This window comes from Lichenostomus cassidix, chromosome 5 (assembly GCF_008360975.1).
Source record: "Lichenostomus cassidix isolate B80296 chromosome 5, HeHo_3.0, whole genome shotgun sequence".
Lineage (NCBI taxonomy): Eukaryota > Metazoa > Chordata > Aves > Passeriformes > Meliphagidae > Lichenostomus > Lichenostomus cassidix.
In genome coordinates this window covers 63,343,885-63,364,896 of record NC_139486.1, presented here as the reverse complement: position 1 = coordinate 63,364,896, position 21,012 = coordinate 63,343,885, and the positions used below count along the sequence as shown (strand labels likewise).

Genomic DNA, 21,012 nt, shown 5'->3' with positions numbered 1-21,012 from the left:
TAATAATCAAACCGAGGTAATTGCATGTGATTAATGCCATGAGAGCTTGTGTGGGGATCAGGATAGGCTGAAGTGAAGCATGGGAATGTGGCCAGAGGAAGAACACTGTGGCTGCTGGGGAAAGGCTTTGTTGGTGTCCAGAGGGAATTGACTCTGCAGAGTTTGGGTGAGCCTGCATTTGTGTGTGGTGGTGGGGATGAAAAGGAGAGGAGCTGAGCCCATGGAACGAAGCAGGAAGGAAGACAAAAGGGATGTGAGCTGTGTTTTCTTCCAGGGACACACACACACAGGGTGATGCTGGAACGGCACTTTATTGCTCCATGGTGGGGTCCAGGGTGTCTTAGTATCCTCAGTAGGTGCTGAAGATGGCCTGGATGAGCTCCCAGTTTTTTGGCTTGTACGTGCCAACCCCTGCAGCAGGGCATGTATGAGGCTGGGACATGGAGACCCCCAAGCACAGCCTCTTGTGCCCCACACTCCCCCCTGGGTGCTCACCTTTCTGGAGGGGACTCCAGGAGCTGAAGAACTGCCAGTAGGTCCTATTGGCTGTGTTGCCAGCCAGCCCATGGATGGAGGTCACAAAGGGACCCAAGTCTGTCGCCACTGTCTCAAAGCTGCCAGCAAAGGGAGTGGGCTCAGAGCTGGGTGAGGGGATGCAAACCTCTCCTTCTCTTCCACCCTCTGACTCTCACCAAAATATGTCGGGTTCCTTGTCTGCTGCCACCTTCATCACCTGGTACAGCGTGGAGTTATCTGGGACACACACTGAGGTGGAGTAGTGGAAGTAATTCTTCAGCGTGTTGGTGATGGAGAACTGCACGGTGATGGGGGCTGTGGGTGGGGAGGAGGGCAGAATGGGCACCTGGGATAGCCTACCTGGCACAGGGCAGGAGTGTCATCCCCACAGAGTCAGCTCCATGTTGGAACCCCAGTTGTCCCTGTTTTTGGAGACAGGGGCAGCTGTTGGCTCAGGGCCATTCCATTGGTGGCAGCACAGCCCAGCTTACCTGCATTCAGGTATGACTTGCCCACGAGGGGAGGCAGGACCTGGGCAATAGCCATGGGCTGTTGGTAGTCGTGGTTGTAGACCACATTGCAGGCCTGGGTACTGTTCCACTTCCGAGGGGCGTAAAACTCACTCGAGGTCTCCAGAGCCTGCGGAGGAGGTGGAAGGTGACACGAGCAGCCTGCGAGTGGAACTGTGTGGCCATGGCCCCACAACCCCTCTCTATACCTGCAGGGCCAGCCCCATGCTGGAGATATTCCCAATCATGCCATTATTCTTCTCCTGCTCATCCAGGAAATGATTTGTCACTTTACGCAGTGCGTCATGGATCAGATGCTGTGTGTCATTTTCTGTGTGGTTGTAGGCGCACACCAGCGCCAGCACCGCCATGGCCTGGGTGTCTGTGGGATCCCAGTGTCACTGCCTGCACCCTGGAGAGACCTCTGGGAGCAGAGGGGACACAGAGGGGCTGGAGGGTTCCCTTACCCACACAGAGGGAGCTATTGGGCTTCCCCAGCTCCTTGGCCACGGCCATGACTGCATCTCGGAGGTCATATTCCTTTGCCAGGCACAGGGCCAATATGTCGAGGCTCCTATTGTACCAGGTGATCTCTGCAAGGCAAAGAGGGGTGAGCTGACGGGGTGCAGTGAGGGTGACACACCCCCAGCCCCTCAGTCCCTCCCCCACATCCCAGTGTACCCTTTTTGATTATCTCCTCGTTCATTTTTTCCTTCAGGATAGGGATCAGGTTGATGGTCTCCCCCAGGGCATGGACGCACCGGGGGTCCACGCAGGAGGAGAGGAGGGTGAGGACATACAGAGCCACCTGTCCCGAGGGCATATCTGTGGAGACAAGAGCACAACGTGGTGAGATGGAATGTGGCACCCTGAGAGCTGATGGTGCCAAGCCTGCAGGACAGGATCTGCTGGGATCAGGTGCAGCCCCTTCCCTGCCCCGGGTTCTCCTCCTCTCCCTTCCCCACCTTTCTGGGCTCTCTTCACTGCGTGGCTCTTTATCGCCTGGAGCAGGCACTTGTGGATGTGGCCGTGGGTGTCTCCAGCCAGGTTCATGGCCAGCAGGATGCTGGCGTTCGGTGGCTCATCAAAGTGGACAGATTCCTCCATGCGCTGCAGCAGATCCTGGACCAGGTGGTCATGGCCCTGGCACCCTCCTGCCACCGAGTGCAGGAGGTCACCAGGAGCCCTGTGCGCCATCCACTCTTCCCCCCGCAGCGTCACCGGTCTCTGTGTGGTGCCACCGCAGGAGGAGTGACACTGCCCACAGCCCTGCGTGACTGTGGCACATGCCAGGGCCAGCAGGATCCCAATGCTGTAAGCCATGCTGGGCATCCTCTGTCCTCAGGAGAGCTGATCCACTCAGGGCAGCAGAGTCCTGTGGGCACTCATCTCTCCAGCTGTCCCTCCTGCTTTTATCTGCTCCTGGTGCCATCCTTTAGTCACCTGCCCACCCACACTTGCTGCAGTGCTGCCACACAGGGCCAGCTTATCTGTGTGATCACTGAAGGACCTGGCAGCATCACCATGGGATGAGGAAGGGATGGTCCTGTCTGACTGGTTTGATGTCTTGGATAAGATCACATGTGGCAGAGATGATGGAAGGTGGTGGATGCTGGTTTTGGGCTGTTAGGAAGAGTTTGGATCCCCTCCCTCACAACTCCTTCTGGAACCAGTGTCCATAAAATCACAGAATGGTTTGGGTGGGAAGGATCCAGCTGGGAGCAGGTCCAGGCTACAGGACCAGCTGGACAAGGCCCAGTGGGAAGTAGGGAATGGGGCTCCATCTGTCAGGAGAACAATTGGGACCCAACTGGGAGGTGCTGGTGACTCCTGGCCAGAGATGGAATCACAGAATTGGGATTAGAATGGTTTCCCCCACCCAGTTATGGCCTTTGGTGACCCAGGTGGACCTCAGGCCACCACCTGCGGATTTCCGGATGGTAATTCAGCTGGTGGCCTCGGGCTGATGCTAATTGGGATTGTAATAATGAAACCAAGGTAATTGCATGTGATTAATGCCATGAGAGCTTGTGTGGGGATCAGAATAGGCTGAAGTGAAGCATAGGAATGTGGCCAGAGGGAAGAACACTGTGGCTGCTGGGGAAAGGCTTTGTTGGTGTCCAGAGGGAATTGACTCTGCAGAGTTTGGGTGAGCCTGCGTTTGTGTGTGGTGGTGGGGAAGAAAAGGAGAGGAGCTGAGCCCATGGAACGAAGCAGGAAGGAAGACAAAAGGGATGTGAGCTGTGTTTTCTCCCATATACAGACACACACACACACAGGGTGATGCTGGAACGGCACTTTATTGCTCCATGGTGGGGTCCAGGGTGTCTTAGTGGCCTCAGTAGGTGCTGAAGACGGCTTCGATGTGCTCTCCATCGTGTGGTTTGTAGATGCCAACCCCTGCAGCAGAGGGATGTGTGAGGCTGGGACATGGAGACCCCAGCACAGGCTCTCCCTGCTCCCCACACCCCCCACCTTCATCAAGGGCGTCCTCAGAACTGAGGAACTTCCAGTAGGTCCTGTCATCCGTGCTGGCAGCCAGCCCATGGATGGAGGTCACATAGGGACCCCAGGATGTCTGCTCCGTCTGGAAGCTGTGGGAGATGTGAGGATACTCAGGCCTGGGTGGGGAAATGCCAAATCCCACCACCAAGGCTGCTGTAGTTCTCACCTAAAGGTTTGGGGGTTCTCCTCTGCTGCCACTTCCATCACATGGAGCAGCGTGGAGCCACTTGGGACTGTCACCAAGGTGGAGTAGTGGAAGTGTTTTCCCTGGAGTGTGTTGGTGATGGAGTAATGCACCTGGATGGAGCCTGTGCAGGGGAGAGAGGGGTAGAGTGGGCACCTGGTGCACCCCCACAGGCACAGGGCAAGAGCATCATTCCTGCAGGGTCTGGGGGACTCAAGGTGGGATCAGCATACCTCTGGGAATGCCGTGTGTCCCCAGCACTGGGGACAGGGACAGCTGTTGTCCTGGGGATTCATCCTTAGTGGCAGCACAATCCAGGCCAGCCACATCCAGGTAGGACCTGCCCACCAGGGCCGGCAGCACCTGGGCAATGGCCATGGGCTGCTGGTAGTCATGGGCATACACCACGGAGAAGGCCTGGGCACAATCCCACTTCCGTGGGGTGTAAAACTTCCTTGTGGCTTCCAGCGCCTGTGGAGCAGGTGGGAGGTGGAATGACACATCTGGGAATGGGACTGGGTGGCTGTGACACCACACTCCCCTGGGACCTCCCCTACCTGCAGGGCCAGCCCCATGCTGTAGATATCACCAATCATGCCATTATTCTTCTCCTGCTCATCCAGGAAGCTGTTGCTCACTGTCCAAAGTGCCTCCTGGAGCAGTTCCCGCACATCCTGGAGCTCCACATAGTTGTAGACGCAGGCCAGTGCCAACGCCACCATGGCACGGGTGTCTGTGGGATCCTGGAGTCACCGTCAAGCCCCGGGATAGACCCCGGGAGTGGGAATGTGGGAGCAGAGGGGTCTCTTACCCACAGAGAGGTGGCTCTCAGGACTCAGCACCTGCTTGGCCAGGGCCACCGACGGCCCTTGGGCACCACCTGCCTCAGCCAGGCACAGGGCCAAGGTATCCAGGCCCACACTGTACAGGGACGTTTTGGGAATCCCCTCGGCCTCTGAAAGCAAACAGCAGCAAGATGACACGGTGTGGGGACAGTGACAGCCCCAGGCTCCCAATTCCCAACATACCCAGTTTGGCCATCTCCTCATCTGTTTTCTGCTGCAGCACATGGATCAGGTCGAGGCTCTGCTCCAGGGCATGGACACGCTGGGGGTCCTGGCAGGAGGAGAGGAGGGCAAGGACATGCAGAGCTACCTGTCCCGAGGTCATATCTGTGGGGATGAGAGGACAGCTGGGATATGCAGGGCTGGGCACCCCAAGAACTGGTGGAATCCTGGTCCCCCAGGAGCAGATCTCTTCCCTCCTTTGCCTCCCTACCTTTCTGGGCTCTCCTCACTGCCTCCTCTTTGATCTCCTGGAGCAGCCACTTGTGGGTGGGACCATCACTGCTCCCCCCAGCCAGGTTCACGGCTAGCAAGATGCTGGGATTCGCCGCCTCCTCAAAATTGATGGATCCCTCCAGGCGCTGGAGCAGCTGGGAGACCAGCTCCTGAGGGGCCACTGAAAGGACAGGGGATGTCACCGGGATCTTGTGTCCCATCCGTGGTCTCTCCCAGCTCTCCATGGGTGGCTGACACTCACCACAGCCCTCGGTGGCCGTGCAGCCTACCAGAGCCAGCAGGACCCCGATGCCCAAAGCCACACCAAGCATTGTCTCGGAGCAAGCTGATCCACCCAGCGTGGCAGAATCCTGTGGGAATTTGGCTCTCTGGGCATCCTCTCTGCTTTTAAATGTTCCCAGTGTCCTTCTCCGGCCACTTGCCCTCCCACAGCCGCCCTGGTTCTGCCAAGCACCGCTGCCGGCTTATCTGTGTGCCCAAGCAGGGGAGGAAGGACAGTGATTTTCCATTTGGAATCTCTGGGGGCCACTTGGACCAGTTCAGTATCCATGAGGCTGTGGGGTTGGATGGGATTCATCCCAATATGTCCCAGACAGAAACCACCTTAATCATCTCCCCAAGGTCCTGGAAGCCCAAGCAGGTTCATGCTGGCTGGGCGCTCTCCAGCTGTATCCCACTTTATGGGGAGGGCTTGGACTTTTCCAGGAAACTCCAGCCCTGCTAATCTAACCTCAGTACCAGGAAACATAGTGGAGAAGGTCATACTCGGCCCTACTGGGAAGCAATTCAAGGACAGTGCCTGCGTCAGGCACAGGTAGCTCAGGATAATGGAGGGAAATTCCCATCTAACTGGTTTCTTATCCTGCTACCATAAGGTCACCCAGCTCACAGGTGATGGGAAAGCAGTGCCTGTTCTTTTTAGTGATTGGAGTAGGGATTTTGGCCCTGTCTCTCACAGAATCCCTCTACTGGTGTCCAGCTGTGATGAGCAGGGACAGGGTGTGCTGGCTGCTGCCCTGGTTTTGACTGGGATAGGGAACTTTTTCTTCCCAGTAACTGGCACAGTGCTGGGTTTGGATCCAGGATGGCAATGCTGCAGATAACACAGATGGTTGGGTGGCTGCTGAGCAGGGCTTGCCCTCCTCAAGCACTTTTCAGTGTCCCATGGGTCAGTCCAGGGTAAGGCACCATCCTCAGGGACATTCCCTGTGCCAGCTGCCAGCCTGTGGGACAGGAGATGGGGGGACTCCAGTCCTTTTGGGGGCTGCCCTGCCCTCCCTTGATTTTTCCCCCTTTTTGGGGGAGATGTCAATGTGGAAAGGGCTTTATGGAAGCACCGAGCTGCTGGCCAGGGCACTTGGGCTCATTTTGTGACTCTTCTGGGGGGGAGGAAAAAAGGGGCGGGGGAGTCTGGAGGGTGATGGTGTCACTTGGGGCACCCCAATGTGGTGGAAGAACAGGTGAGTGGCAGATGAGGGGGACACCAGGCAGGGTCCCCCCCAAGAAGGGAGGTTACAGCCCCAAAATGCCTGAAAATTCATGAGGGGTTTATGTGTAAAATACTGGAAACTGTAAATATTCTCATTTTTTAATATATTGAGAAATATTAATGTATTTAAAAACTGACTCCAAAATAAAACCCTGTATCTCCGGGTTATAGAATGCTAAAAATGACCCAGACCCCAAGTGTGAATGAGTTATAAAAATTTTACTGATAACAAAAAAAAACCCGCAAAGCAAAAGGGACAGTGCTGGGCGCACAGCCAAGTGCTAGAGGTGCCCCAAAATATGGTGGCCCTGCCTTTTATACTCCTGGTGTTCCATCAGCTTTGTGCATATTTACCTTTTTGTTTTACATAGTCCTGCCCTAAACCACTCCTTTCGGCACCGGCGCAGTCTTGTCGCTGGGGTTTTGGGGTCCTCACTGAATGATCTCCTGCTCCTTTCAGGGTCGTGCCTTGAGGGTTTGGCCAGCAACAGTTCGTCCAACACAAACTCATAAAACCCACATTACAACATACAAACCCACACTTTTTGGTGACAGCAAACTTTGCAACTGGGCTGTTGCAACAACATCAACCATTCTATAATATGTACTGTCTTCTAATATTTGTCAAAACCAACATTGTAATATTTAATACCAAACCATATAACACTCTGCAAAAGCCAATTCCATCAACTTGTTTCTCACAATTCCCCCCTCATATATTTTCTACTATATTTGGCTTGAGCCATATGCTGAATTCCCTATCCATGTCATTTGCTCATACCTTTTGTGTATCAGTTGTGCTTCTTCTAGTGGGTCTCCTATTTGTTTCTTTTTAGGACCATGAATTTTGAGGCTCAACAAGCTGCTTTGGGTCTGTGGGTATGGTTACTAAATGCATGTTTTGAACCACACTGATTACCAATTTGATAAAACATAGTGTAAGGCAGGGGGAAATAAGAGTCCTGTTAAGGCACATGATATTGTAAATCCTAGTCTTTTCCACCAAGCTCCTCCATATGTTATCCCAGCAGTCACTGCTTAACATGGATTTCTACTTCTGAACAGGTACATGTGCAATGTTCTTCATTTCCCTTGCTATGTCTCTTATTGCCTCCTCATTTCCCCATGTCTTTTGTATCTCTGTACATATGTCTGGTTTTTGTACCTGAGTGGATACAGGTGGACTTACTGACTTGTTGGTGGCATTCCGTATTATTGTTTTACCAGATATTGTATTTCACCTCCATCTGAAACATCCCCATGCCCAGCCTTAGTGGAACAAATCCATTTTTTTCCCAGTGGGCATCCCAACCCACCTCTTATTCCCCCACTTCCTAGATTTTTCACTACCCAGTAGGTTTGTCCTTGCGTGCTGTAAGTTTCCACCTCCTTTGAATTATAACAAACACTATTAACATGAGTATGAACCACCAGGTAAGAAGCCCGGGTGTTTCCACAATATAGATTTTGATAACATTTCCAGCAGGAGTCTGCTTGTGTCTCTGAACAAATGAGCAGCAAAATAAGCACCAGAGGTCCAACAGAACTCCCAATCCCACACCCACAGCCTATGGGGTTGCCACCTACAACTGACCCCTTACGTGGCAAGTAGGGGTATCCATCTGGTCTTGCCCTCTGGCCTTGTAGGCTCACATCCACATCATGCGGAGTTCCTGCCAGCATTGGAAATACGGGGTTTGACTCTTTCTGATGTTTTCTTCTCATTTGGTTTTGGTTAGTTCTTGATTTTCAGGCAGCAACAGCTCAAAACCACAACATAAGGTTATAATTTAAGAGTCTCTTAAACTGATTATAAGGAGGACCCCTGAAGGTCAACATGACTTACAGTGTTGGAAGAATCACAGCACCAAAATTGACCAGGCTTTTTGCATTTACACTTAACCCAGCTAGAATGTGTTGCACTGGGATGTTTCAGATAGGGTATGTAGCTAGGAAGGACCCCGTGTGTTTCAAAGGGCCACACACGGCTTTCTTTGTATCTCACACACAAATGCAAAATTCTACTGTCCCCTGAGGCTTGTAATTGGTATAACCCAGACCCTCTGTTTTGGAGGAATCCAACTATCCCAAGGATGATGTCAGAGTCTGTACAGTTTTTGTCCTTGGGGTATCTCAAACCACTGATATAATCTGTGAGGAACTTCCCTATCTCCTTCAATGGGAGGGTGGTTTACTTGCCACACTGGAGGTTAGTGTCCTGCTTTAGGGTCATCCTCAGCTGTCCAGGTCACGATGTTACAGTCCACTGGCAGGGTTCGTCTGTGGGTCCTTTGACTGTGCTGGTGTTGAGTCCACCCTTACCAGGTGTTTCTGATGGCCATCTCAGTTGTTATCAAAACCTGGAAAAGGCCCTTCCCATTGTAGTATTAATGGTTGTTCATTCCAAGATTTAATTAACACCCAGTCCCCAGGTTCAATGTGATATATTTTGAAATGTAGGAGAGCAGTCTGGGGAATCATCCCTTGTTTTCATAAATCTCAAAATTTCAGGCTGTGGTCTTAACACATTTCATAATATTTACCTCCCCTTCCTCATAGGCTGCGATTTTGTGAGCTGAGGCTAAAAAAGGTAACCCAAACATCATTTCATAAGGAGATACATCTAGGTCTACCATGGTTGTGTCCTAACCCTTAGTAATGCAACAGGTAGGCATTTTATCCAAGACATCTGGGTCTCAACTATCAATTCAGTCAAGGCTCTTTTAAGGGCCTGGCTCATCCTTTTGACCCATCCAGAACTTTGTGGGTGCCATGATGTATGTAACTCCCATTCCATTCTTAGGGCTTGGACTATCTGTTGTTATACTTCAAAGGTAAAGTGTGTTCCTCTATCTAAATCAATCCGATTCACCATCTCATACCGGGGAATAATTTGTTCTAACAACGTTGTGGAAACAGTATTGGCTGTGGCCCTTACAGTAAGTACTGCCTCTACCCAGTGGGTTAAATGATCCACAATTACTAATAAAAATTTCCATCGCTGTATCTGGGAGAGTTCAGTAAAATCTACTTGTATACTTTGAAAGGGTCTTAGGGCCAGGTCCTGACCTCCTGAGGTTACTCTTCTCATTACCTTCTTGTTCACCTTCTGACAAACCCCACACTTTTCCATTACTTGTTTTGCTATTCCAAAGACACCCATACACCCATACACCCATAATCTTTTAAAAATTCACCACAGATGGCTCAAGTGCCCCAATGGGTCTTTTAATGTATTCTTTCTAATATTTCTTTAGTGAGGGGTTTATTTAACATTTGTCTTCCATCTCGGAGTTTCCAATAACCTTCATCATCTATCTCTTTCAACCTTTCCTCTTCTTGTTTACTAAGCTTCAGAGCTCCTGACTCTTTATCTTTCGATGATAGGACTATCATTACCTTTTCCTCTCCATTTTCCGCAGCATCCTTTGCTTCTCTGTCAGCAAGATTATTGCCTCTAATCTCTGGGGCTATTCCCTTTTGGTGATCCCTAATATGAACCATGGCAATCTCTTTTGGTAACCTCAGGGCTTCCAAAACCTCTAAGAACAGTCCCTCATGAATCAGTCCTTTCCCTTTTGAGTTCAACAGCCCTCTCTATTCCCATATTTTTCCAAAAGTATGTGCTACTCCAAAGACATATTTTGAGTCGGTGTAGATTGTTCCTCTTCTGTGGTCTAATAACCTTAAAGCTCAGATTAAAGCATACAACTCACAAGCCTGGGCTGACCAATTTGAGGGCAACTTCCCTTTTTCAGCTACTGCCATCTTTTGTCCATTTATGATGGTGTACCCAGATCTCCGTCGCCCTTGTATGCATCTCGAGTAGCCATCTATACACAGAGTTTCCACTCCTTGGAGAGGTTGGTCAGTTAAGTCCTCCCTTACTTTGGTTTGTTAATTAATTATGTCTAGCAGTTGTGTTCTAATTCCTCAGCTGGTTCCCCATATAAAAACTGAGCTGAATTCAAGTGTTTATCAATGACTGTCGCTGTTGAGCCGCTAGCAGAGAAGAAAAAAACGCATTCTCAGCGTGGCATAGAAAAAAGAGCTTTATTATTTTCAATCCAACCTATATAGGCTTTTCAGAGGTCACCCAGATTGGTCAATCAGAAACCTCACCCTAGGCCTGACTGGCCAGGCCTGAACTGTCCAAATCTTGAGACACTGTTCTAACAACATCCAAACTTTATCTTTGTTTATAAAACACAGAAGAAAGTTCTCATGGGAAAGACCTGTGCTAGCCACAAATGACTAGTTCTAAATCGTTCTGATCTATTAAGATGGCCTCGTATTTGAGTATCTGAGAATCTGTGAGCCATTTTTCAGCCTTCTGACTTAAAATATTCCTTACTGAATGAGCATATACTTTCAGCTTTCCCCTTTGGGGAAAAGGGATTAATTTCCTGCTTTCTTCCACTAACAGGGCAGTGGTGGCTACAGCTTGAATGCATGTGGGCCAACCCCTACTAACGGGATCTAACGATTCGGGTAAGTACACAACAGGTTTCTTAGATCCCCGCCAAACTTGGGTTAGGACCCCATGGGCCACCCTACTGTCTAGATTCACAAAGAGGTAAAAGGGCTTTTCTAGAGCAGGGGCAGTTATAAATTTCTGTTTCAATTTCTCACATCTGTCTTCATCATCCTTAGTCCAGATCACTTCCTCCTCAGCTAACTTCTCATACAAAAACTTAACAGCTTGGGTGTATCCTTCAATCCATAATCTGCAATACCCTAATAATCCTAAAATCTGCCTTATTTCTTTGTCTTTGGTCTAGTTATAGACACAATCCCTGTAATTATCTCAGGGTGTAATCATCGGCTGCCTCCACTAATTATGTGGCCTAAATATTGGACTTCCTGCTCTGCAAATTGGAGGTTTTTCTTCAATACTTTCAACCCCTGAGCTCCTAGAAAATTTGGGAGGTCTATTGTGGCCTTCTTAACTTCCTTTTCTTCTGTCCCTGAGAGTAATAGGTCATCTACATATTGTATGAGTTTAATTCTGGGACTTAGGACAAAGGGTTGTAGGGTCTCCTCCAAGGTCTGCCCAAACAAATTCGGGGATTCTGTAAATCCTTGAGGTAATCTTGTCCACCTAAACTGTTGTTTTCTTCCCATATTTGGATCCTCCCACTCAAAGACGAAAATGTCCCGACTTTCCTCAGCTAAGGGGCAATCCCAAAAGGCTTCCTTGAGATCTATTACTCTTGAACCAGTGATGTGAAGGTGTTAGCTTGCTTAGAAGGGTGTATGGATTAGGAACTACACGGTATCGATCAACAGTTCTCGTATTTACTTATCTTAAATCTTGTACCAATCTAAAAGTACCATCTGATTTCCCAACAGGTAAAATAGGGGTGTTATGTGGGGACATACATTGCTCAAGAATTCCATTTTTGATTGGAGAATCAATGATGGGTTGTAACCCATTACACCCTTCCGAGGAAATAGGGTATTGACAAACTTGGATTGGGCAACTTTCATCAGTTATTTTAATCTTAACAAACATCATGTCTAATTTACCCTGATTCTCTGGTCTTGCCCATACAATTGGGTTTGGTTTTCATCATCCTCTTTTAACAGTTTAACTACCATTTCCCCTTTATTTGGCAGCACTCCAATTCCTAATTGTACTTGTAAATCCCTCCCAAACAGATTACATCCCACCCCCAGTACCAATAAAATATCTCCCATTCCCATTTTATGGCTTCCCTCAAAGGTTACTTGCTTAATAACAGGTGCTCAAAAGCCTTTCCCTTTCACTGCCACTACCTGTAAAGATTCCTGGCTCTTCTCTCACCCTTTTCGGATTTTATATACATATGTTCTCTCGGCTCCAGTGTCAACTAAAAACTCAAATTCTTCTCCCTGGGGACCTAATTTTAGGTTTATCAAGGGCACACGGTGGCATTTTCTCCCCAACAGATAGAGCCCCTGACACCCCTAATCCTCTGTTTCCCTTTTTTGTACTTCCTTAAAAACCTCCAGATCTTTACTCCTTTTAGGAGAATCCCTCCTTAGATGTCCTTTTCCTCTATAATAAAAGCATATGGGATCTTGATTTTCGTCTTTCATTCTCATTCTGCCCTGATTGTTACCATTTTTGAGTGACCTTTGTTGACACCCCCTATCCTGTCGAGGGATTCCACATCTCAAAAGTTGATTCCTTTCTCTTAAAGCTGCTACCATGACTTTGGCTTTCGTCTTCTTCTCTCCCCACATAAACCTTTTGAGCCTTTCTCAATAGCTCGTGCAATCCTCATTCCTGCCAATCCTCAAGCTTCTGTAACTTTCTCCAGATACCTGGCCAGGCATGCATGACAAATTTGACTCTTAATAGTGCCTGGCCAGCCACTGTCTCCTGGTCTATGCCAGAATATTGCCTCATATTTTTCTTAAGTCTTTCTAACCATTCTGTGGGGGTCTCCTCTTTCCCTTGTTGCTCATCAAAAGCTTTAAGGATGTTCTGATTTTGTGGGGCAGCTTCTTGTATTCCACTGATTATCAATAACCTCTGGTCCTCCATATTTTGTCTCCCCTCTTCTTTGTTGTGATTCCAGAGGGGGCGTTGAAAGGCCATTTTATCTCCCCCATTTTGTTGCCTGTTTTGGTGCTCCCTGTCCCAGATTCTCATACCTGCTACCCTGATCACTTGCTTTTCCTCTTGGAAAAGCTTGGGATGGACTGCATTTCATCCCAAGTACAAATGTTTGCTGCTAAAATTGATCCACTTGTTCAGCCAATCCAATCAGATCATCTAGTAATCCTTTCAATTCCTTTTTGAAAGCTCATACATCAGAGGAATCGAGAGGAACATTCACAAACCCTACCCCTCCCTGCATTCCTCCCATCAGTAGTTCTCTAAGGGGATAAACCTCAACCCGGTGATTCTCATCTCTGGAATTCCTCTCGCCCCTTGATGTTGCTCTGCTTCTCCTCTGGGGGTGTTGGTGCTTCCGGAGGTACCGAGGCGCCTGGGGCAATGAGATACGGTGGGGGTAAATGGTCTAAGGAGTCCCATTCCTTTTTCTCGGATACCTTAAAAGCTTTGACATTTGAGGGAAAAATCTGTCCTTTTGCGCAGGCTGCATAGTCACTTTCCTCTTGACTGAAAGGTTCCTTAGCATTCACAGATATTTGTAGGGCCTGGCAAATTCCACCCTTCAAATGACCCATACCTAGGCCAATATAAATGGTTGGGCTGTATTTCTGTTTTAGTCCATACTATCATACAGTAGTGCATCATTTTCACTTTATCTTTTTCTTTTGTACCAGGGTTATAGTTCCATTGGGATAATTTTAATCCTAAGGGGCTGTCGGGGTGGTATATTCATAGGTATCTTTTTGCTCCCCTTCTTCTTGGGCTTCTCCCCACTACTCCCGTGTCCCATGTTACAATCCCGGGGCTATCTTCTGTTTCCTCTGCCCTCTTATCCAAAAATCAAGTTCCCCTCTCTCCTGGGATTTCCTTCCACTGCAATTGCCTTCCCGTTTAGCAGTTATCCCCTTTTCCAGGGCTTTATTCTGCCACCTTCCTCTTCTGCGTACCACCGCCTAGCAGCTCCCCCGCACCTTCTCACTCCGCGTCACCGCCTCGCCTCCTCCCCTGCCTCCTTACAGGATGGAGGCGGGACGCGATCCTGTCCTTCACTTCTCGTCCCGCCTTCATCCTGTCCGTCACTTCACATCCCACCGTTATTCTATCGCGTCACGTCCCGCCAGAGCCGGGGCGGGAGCAGCAGCCAGCTCGGGCCGCATGGCCCAAGTTCTCCAGCCCGGCTTCCCCCACCTTTCCTGGCACAGCAGCCCCGCTTCCCCCAGACACGGCGCGGCTGCTCCAAGCCCGATCCCCGCTCACCCCAAGCTCGGCTCCCGGTGTCTGTCCCGGCTCCAGCTCCTGCTCCAGCTGCGGTGCCGCCGATCCAGCTCCCTTTATCGGTGCTGCTCCATTCCGTCCGTAGGGGCCTGGTCTTCGTGCACAAAAGTTAAAAATAACCGCGATAAATAATCGGGGAATTCGTACTTTCGCTTTGCGAGTTCTCCTCATTGCCAGTAACGCAGCTCGGGTCTAAGGATGCGCTAGTGGCCCAGGGTGGGCAGCCGGAATCGGCGCGGCTGGCCTCCCACACGAGTGCCCCATGGACCCTCAGAGCCGCTGGGCGTATCCCGGACGAGCTCCTAAAACTGCTATAAACAACCCAGACCCCAAGTGGGAATGAGTTATAAAAATTGAGAACAAAAAAAAGCTTCGCAAAGCGAAACCACACGCCGGCCACGCAGCCAAGTGCCAGAAGTGCGCCGAAATATGGTGGCCCCGCCTTTTATACCCTTGGTGGTCCATCAGCTTGATGCCTATTTATCTTTTGTTTAGGTACCTGCCCTAAACCACTCCTTTTGGCACCGGCACAGTCTTGTCACTGGGGTTTTGGGGTCCTCACTGAATGATCTCCTGCTCCTTTCAGGGTTGTGCCTTGAGGGTTTGGCCAGCAACAGTTCGTCCAATGCAAACTCATAAAACCTACATTCCAACATACAAACCCACACTTTTTGGTGAAAGCAAACTTTACAACTGGGCTGTTGCAACAACATTAGCCATTCTATTACAATTACTGTCTTCTAATATTTGTCAAAACCAACATTGTAATATTTAATATCAAACCACATACCACTATGTGAAAGTTATTAAACATTAACTTGTTTGTCACATAGACTATAAGGAATTCTGAGTATGGAGCCATGTGGTTTGAAAATACAAATATATTTCTGTATCCAGGACCACGGCCAGGGCTGCTCCCGGAAAGAAATGCCACAAGCCGGGAGCGGTGCCAGGAGCACGGGGAGCAGTGGGGCTGGGATTCTCTAGCAGACAAAGTGAACGTTTTGGGGGTAAAATCTGAGTTAATCTGCTGGGCAGAAAATGAAGTTTGGGGTAAGAATGAAATGATGGGTCCTCTCCGGAGGGACCAGGGCCGGCTGGTTGTGTATTACTGTGAATAAATTGCTTTATGGAACGAGACACTTGAGACTGCTGTGGGAATCTTGGGATGGAGCCGGGAAGGAAACTTGGTCTTGGGAATGGGAAAGGGGGGAAGGGGTCAGGCGGTCACTGGAGCCGCTGCCATGAAGGCGACGTATAACGATATATAAGGCACATATTGATCACAGGATTATCTATAGGGATGTATAAGGGACGTATTGATTATAGGATTATCTATAATCGTATATAAGGGTTCTATAGAACGATCACAACACCTGTGCCGGTCCCGCTACGCCCATAAATCCCGGCGGATCAGCGTCTGGTCTGCTGTGCAGCGGATGCTCATCCCGGGATGCGGCGGGACCGTCGCTTGGAGCGCTGTGCAGAGCCCCGCACCGGGCATTGCTCCCGGCGCTGCGCGGAGCCCGGGGCGCTGAGGTGGGACTGGGATCTGTGCCCGGGATTCGGGCTGCTGGGGATCCCAGGCGGAGCCGCTTCTCCTTCAGCGGGCGGGGTGCGGCTCCCGAGGCCGCATGACCGAGGTGGGATTGGGGCTGGGATAGCGACAGGGATAGCCGCGGGCGGGAAAAGCCGCTCCGGGACGGGCGCTGGGGCTGAGCACGGCGCTGCTGCTCCTGCTCCGACCGGCCCGGTGTGGGACTGGGGTCCTGCCGGGGCCTGGCTCTGCTCGGGCCGCTCATCCGACACCTGCTGGCTGAGACCTGACGCTCTCCTTCCTTCCCCCTACTTCCTCTGTGGCTCACACTCTCCCACGGAAAAACCTCTGGGTTTAAAAATCCAGTGAAATCTGTATACTCTTTGTTACCAGGTCACAGCATATTCTGAGGTGGAAGGGACACACAGGGAGCACCAAGTTAAACCTTTACGTGAATGGCTCATCTAGGGACTGAACCCACAGTCTTGGCATTCTGAGCACCTTGCTCCAACCAAGCCCATCTCAGGTTCATGGGGAATACATGTGCCAGCAAGGGAATTCCTATGCCAACGCAACTCCTCCTTTGATGCTAATGCTGCTTTACACACCAGCCCCTGGAATGTCCATAGGGCAGAGCTCCATGCCACCTGACCATGAAACAACACAGTTGTGTGACAGCACAAAACTGTGCCAATGACCCTGATTTGCTGCCCGTTCCAGGATTTACCCAACAGCTGTCAAGGTGCTCATGCAATGTTGCTTTGCAGGGAGAAAGGAGCAAGACAAGGCCTGAGGGTTCACTTGGGTCATAGCAATTCTTCTGGAGTGTCAGGGCTGGTCTTGCCTGCAGAGGGGCGTTTCCTGCAGCCCAAAATCACAGCGGCTACTGAGGCCAGGGCTGCTTTTGGGACCCAGAGCTAGACAGAGCCCTTGGTGACTCCTGCCCCCTGCCAGGAATGTGCCTTGGTGTTTTCTCTGTGCATCCCAGTTGGCCAGGAATGTGGGGTGGGGGAAGGTCGGGAGCCACAGAAGGGGGACCAGTACCTCCTGTCCTTGGTATTTCCAGGGGAGGAGTTGTGCCTGCAGGGTCCTGCCTGTGGCACACAGCATGTGGAACACACGTCCCGGGGTCGGACACTGGGATGCCCGAGCAGTGCTCTGATGGACATGGATAAAGGGCTGCCTGCGGCTCCTCGGCCATGGGCTGCTCTGAACAGGTACCTGGAGATGCTTCACCCCAGGCAGACCCCACTGGCACCCCAAAAATACCACAAGAAACAGGGGGCACCTGCGAATGTCAGCATGTTGTGTTTGTGGAGAAACTCAGACAGCAACTGCTGGTGCCAACCTCCCGGAGCTCCCACACAGCTGCCAGGTATGTCCCACCCACCCCCAATCCCTTCCCTTCCAGCCTGGGGACATCAGCCATCAGCAGCATTAAAGCCAAGGCAATCTTCCCTCACAGAAATCAAATCCCAAGCAATAGCCCTTGGAGATGCCTTAAAATAAACGGTTAGAGTTGGATGAAGTTCTGTTTGGGTTAAGTTTGGAGTTTTTCAGGGAGCCAGCTGGAAGCACAGAACCCATGGAAAGCTTTCACAGGTGGGTCACACCGGAGGTGCGCTGAAGGCACGGATGTGCAACCCTTTCCTTAGGGAGAAGAGCTTCCAGAGGGCCACTCCTGAGGCTCTCAAACGACATCAGCTTCTGCAGGGAGAGACATCCTCATCTGGGCACAGGGGCTGCCTCAGCACGGGCTAGGGGTGTGTCTGACCACCGCCTCCTCCTGCTTTCAAGTGTCAACTGGAGCCCCACCTCAGGGAGGGTGAAATCAGCTGAATGCCAGGGAACTCTGTCAAGTGCCCCCCAGTGACATCGGTGGGGCTGGGGGATGAGGGTTATAACTAGTAAATTCTGTGGCATACTGTTGCAGTGTGCTAGCAGGATGCATATTAGCATGAGATCATTGGCCTTGCGCTCTCCCCCGCCCCCATTCTGTATATGGTTTATGTTCTAGAAGTCTCTCCCTAGCTCAATGTATTATTGGTTTCCTCAGTTTGTTTCCTTTTCCCCTCCTTATCTCCTCCCCTCCGGCTTTCCCTGGTTGGCTCTTCGGAGCTAACCACTCCCCTCTTCCCTCTCCTTTTAACGCTCTGCATCCCTTTGTTCGGGGTTCGCAACCTTGGGTTCCTTGCACCTTCCCCACCCCTCGCTCTCCACCCCTCTTCCTCTCCCTTCATCCTGTGCCTGTGGATCCTAATAAACTCCCTTGGAACCCCAGACTGCGATCCTGCACTTCTTTGTTCGCCGCACCTCCACGACGACTCGCGTCCCCCGAGCCCCACCGTGCGCCGAGGCGTGTCTTGGCTCCAGGTGGCTTCCCCTCTGTGCAGCGTGGGGTGTCCCTCCGTGAAACACGAGGCTGCGATGCCACAGAATACAATCCTGTCCTTGTCCCGATCCCACTGAGCTTCCTTGGAACCTCTGCTGGTTCCTGACACGGCTAGCGTTAAAGCAGCAGCTCTGCATGGAAATATCCATGCTCCATGGGGCACTGGGAGATTATTCCAGCAGGAATTCAGCAGGGAATTCATGGCTAAGGGTATAATTCATGTAAACAAACAAAGCTGATACTGAAACCCAAACCTGGGCACCACACAGAGAACAATTTTTGTGCTACCCTAACAGCTAAGGCCCCAGGGCTGGGAAATTTAAGCAGCCAAATGTATGGAATTACCTAAATCCCAGCAACCAGCAACTCCCAACGGGACAATCCAGTTACCTCCATTTGCCCCCAGTGTCCATTCTGTTGCCCACAGGTGACCTGGTGACACCAGGCACTGCCCCTTTGCAGTGCCTTTCTCCTGCTCCTCTGCTTGCTCTCTCCGCCCTTGTCCCACCCGGGACTCCTTCTCCCTTCCCCGCTGGCTGCTGCCAAGGAAGGAGGACTCCGTGGGTCCCAAGTTTACCTCAAAACAGTCATGCCCTCACCTTGATCATTTTTACATCAATATGTTCATTCTCTGCCCTACAGATTTTCTCATGTTTTACCCCCATTATTTCCTTGCCTACCCCCAGTGACTGCCTCAGTTTATGTCAGTGTTCAGTCTCTCCTAGAGACTTACTCAAGTTTTTATTTTAATTTTAGATCAAGATATTAAGATCAAGTTTTACCCCCAATTTTTCCTTACCGGTTCCCAACTTAATACCTCATCTTTACCCAAAAATATTCACTCTCAACCTTTAGATTTTTTCAAGTTTTACCCCCCAAAATTTCCCTACCTATCCACTACTGATCCCTTTATTTTTCCCTCAATAGATTTATTTTCTACCATGTAGCTTTTCTCAAGATTTACCCCCCCAATTTTCCATCTGTCTACTGATTACCTATTTTTTCCTCAATTTGTTAATGTTACAGACTATTTCATATTATTTTTACATGAAAATTTCCCTACCTGCCCACAACTGATTCCCCCACACTACCTCAGTATGTTCATGCTCTCCGTTAGAGAAAATTTTCCCTACACATCCACTTCTCATCAACTCATTTTTTCCTGTGTTCATTCTCCACTCTAGAGATTTTGTCAAGTTTTGTCTCCAAAATTTTCCTTACTTCTCTACTATTGAGTACCTAATTTTTACTCCAAAATATTCATTCTGTCCCCAACAGATTACCTCAAGTTTTACCCTCAAAATTTTCCTCCCTGTACAATATTAACTCTTTTCCACCCCAAAAATGTGCAGTCTCCCCTAAACATCACCTCAGCTTTTCCCTCAAAATTGCCACCTCACTCCCCTCAACATCTCCTCACATTTTCCTGCACAAACAATTCTTGTGTCCCCTCTCAATTACCCCAGGTTTTGAGCTAAAAATGTCACCTCTTTCCCCTCTAAGTTATCCTAGGTTTTACCTGTTAGGAGCTGCAAGGAATTCTGGCAGGGCAAATGACACTAGGGAATGGCTGTAAATTCAAAGGCAGAAAGAGATCTACCAGCAAAGGGCAGGAAAGGGGAAAGGTTTAGAAAACATTTCTGCAATTAATGAATTAATAATTATTTCTAATCCCCCAGTGAGAAGAACACGAACTCACAGCCATTGAGGCCTGACTGTCCCTTGCACTGAGAGCTCAGCACACACCCACTGAGGCAAGTCCAGCATCTGAAAGAAAGAAGAAAAAGGTGATTTCTTTTGTTTCAAAGTTATTTCAAGTTCTCAAACCCAAACCAACCTTTGCTCTTGATTTTGGTTGGGTGAATGTCCTAGGTTGCAATATTGATGTAGTTAAGTATTCTATTACCACCAGCTGTGGGCCATTAGCTGCTATACAGACAATGGGCCATCCGTTAGCTATCATCACTTGCTAATGACCCACCCCGCATGACAGGCAATGGGCCATCAGAGACCCACCGTGTGACTCATGGACTTATCTCATCCCATTGTGAGATGCTCTGCCGAAGAGGGAGGAGCCAGGTGTTCCCACCTGGATATAACCTGGCCCTGGAACTGCCTGAGCTAGCCCTGTCTACTGGGTTCCCAGAGGACCAGAGCTACCACTGGATCTTCAGCTGGAGACTAGACCTTCACAGGATCACCGCTCCAACTGGACTACTTCAGTTGGACTGCTACTACCACCCTAACAGGGTGTTAGGTTGTATCTGACTTTGTCAGTGCTTTTCCTTGTATTATTTCACGTATTTTTAATTTCAATCTTGACTTGTGATCTCCCACTGGTTTGTTTTCAAACCAAGACATATTTTGGCGCCCAACGTGGGGCACGACCTGGGGAAACTCAGAAATACTATCACCATGATGCTCAGCTTATCTATATGGGTGCTGTATCTCGCTCTCTATATTTTTCCTCAAATGGGAAACTATCTGCCTGTCGTATTGGTCCTGTTGCGACCAGGGAATGGCATGAAAATTGCTCTATTGGTTTATTATGCCTATTGCGTGGTAACCTGTGAGGCGATGAATACCATTCGGAACGTATGCTCAATTTTATCTGCCTGGCCTAATCTGAGCCGCTACGTCTGGGACCTCCTCAGCAATCGCACCCAGCCTCTGGGGCTAGGAGGAGAGAGCGGTTTC

General features: G+C 50.0%; 1 protein-coding gene and 1 long non-coding RNA gene across 3 annotated transcripts; one reads left to right on the top strand and one right to left on the bottom strand.

Annotated features, from left to right (window-relative positions):
* Window positions 1-292: 292 nt before the first annotated feature.
* LOC146437125 (cobalamin binding intrinsic factor-like) lies at window positions 293-5,401 on the bottom strand. 2 transcript variants are annotated; one of them, XM_085063629.1, is made up of 9 exons: window positions 5,257-5,385; window positions 4,993-5,175; window positions 4,743-4,886; window positions 4,526-4,669; window positions 4,272-4,447; window positions 3,948-4,185; window positions 3,697-3,838; window positions 3,501-3,619; window positions 293-411 (listed from the first exon to the last, which is right to left on the bottom strand). In XM_085063629.1, exons 1-9 carry the CDS (start codon window positions 5,324-5,326, stop codon window positions 350-352), a joined length of 1,278 nt encoding a protein of 425 aa, XP_084919755.1. In that variant the 5' UTR covers window positions 5,327-5,385; the 3' UTR covers window positions 293-349. The 2 variants fall into 2 exon arrangements, with proteins under 2 accessions (XP_084919755.1, XP_084919756.1); XM_085063630.1 differs by lacking the exon at window positions 293-411 and adding an exon at window positions 3,307-3,425 and having other exon boundaries at window positions 5,257-5,401.
* Window positions 5,402-6,451: 1,050 nt separating this feature from the next.
* On the top strand, window positions 6,452-17,451 carry LOC146437124 (uncharacterized). Its single transcript, XR_014852817.1, has 5 exons — window positions 6,452-6,475; window positions 15,284-16,029; window positions 16,317-16,449; window positions 16,990-17,298; window positions 17,389-17,451. It is a non-coding gene; the product is annotated as an uncharacterized LOC146437124 (long non-coding RNA).
* Window positions 17,452-21,012: the final 3,561 nt, after the last annotated feature.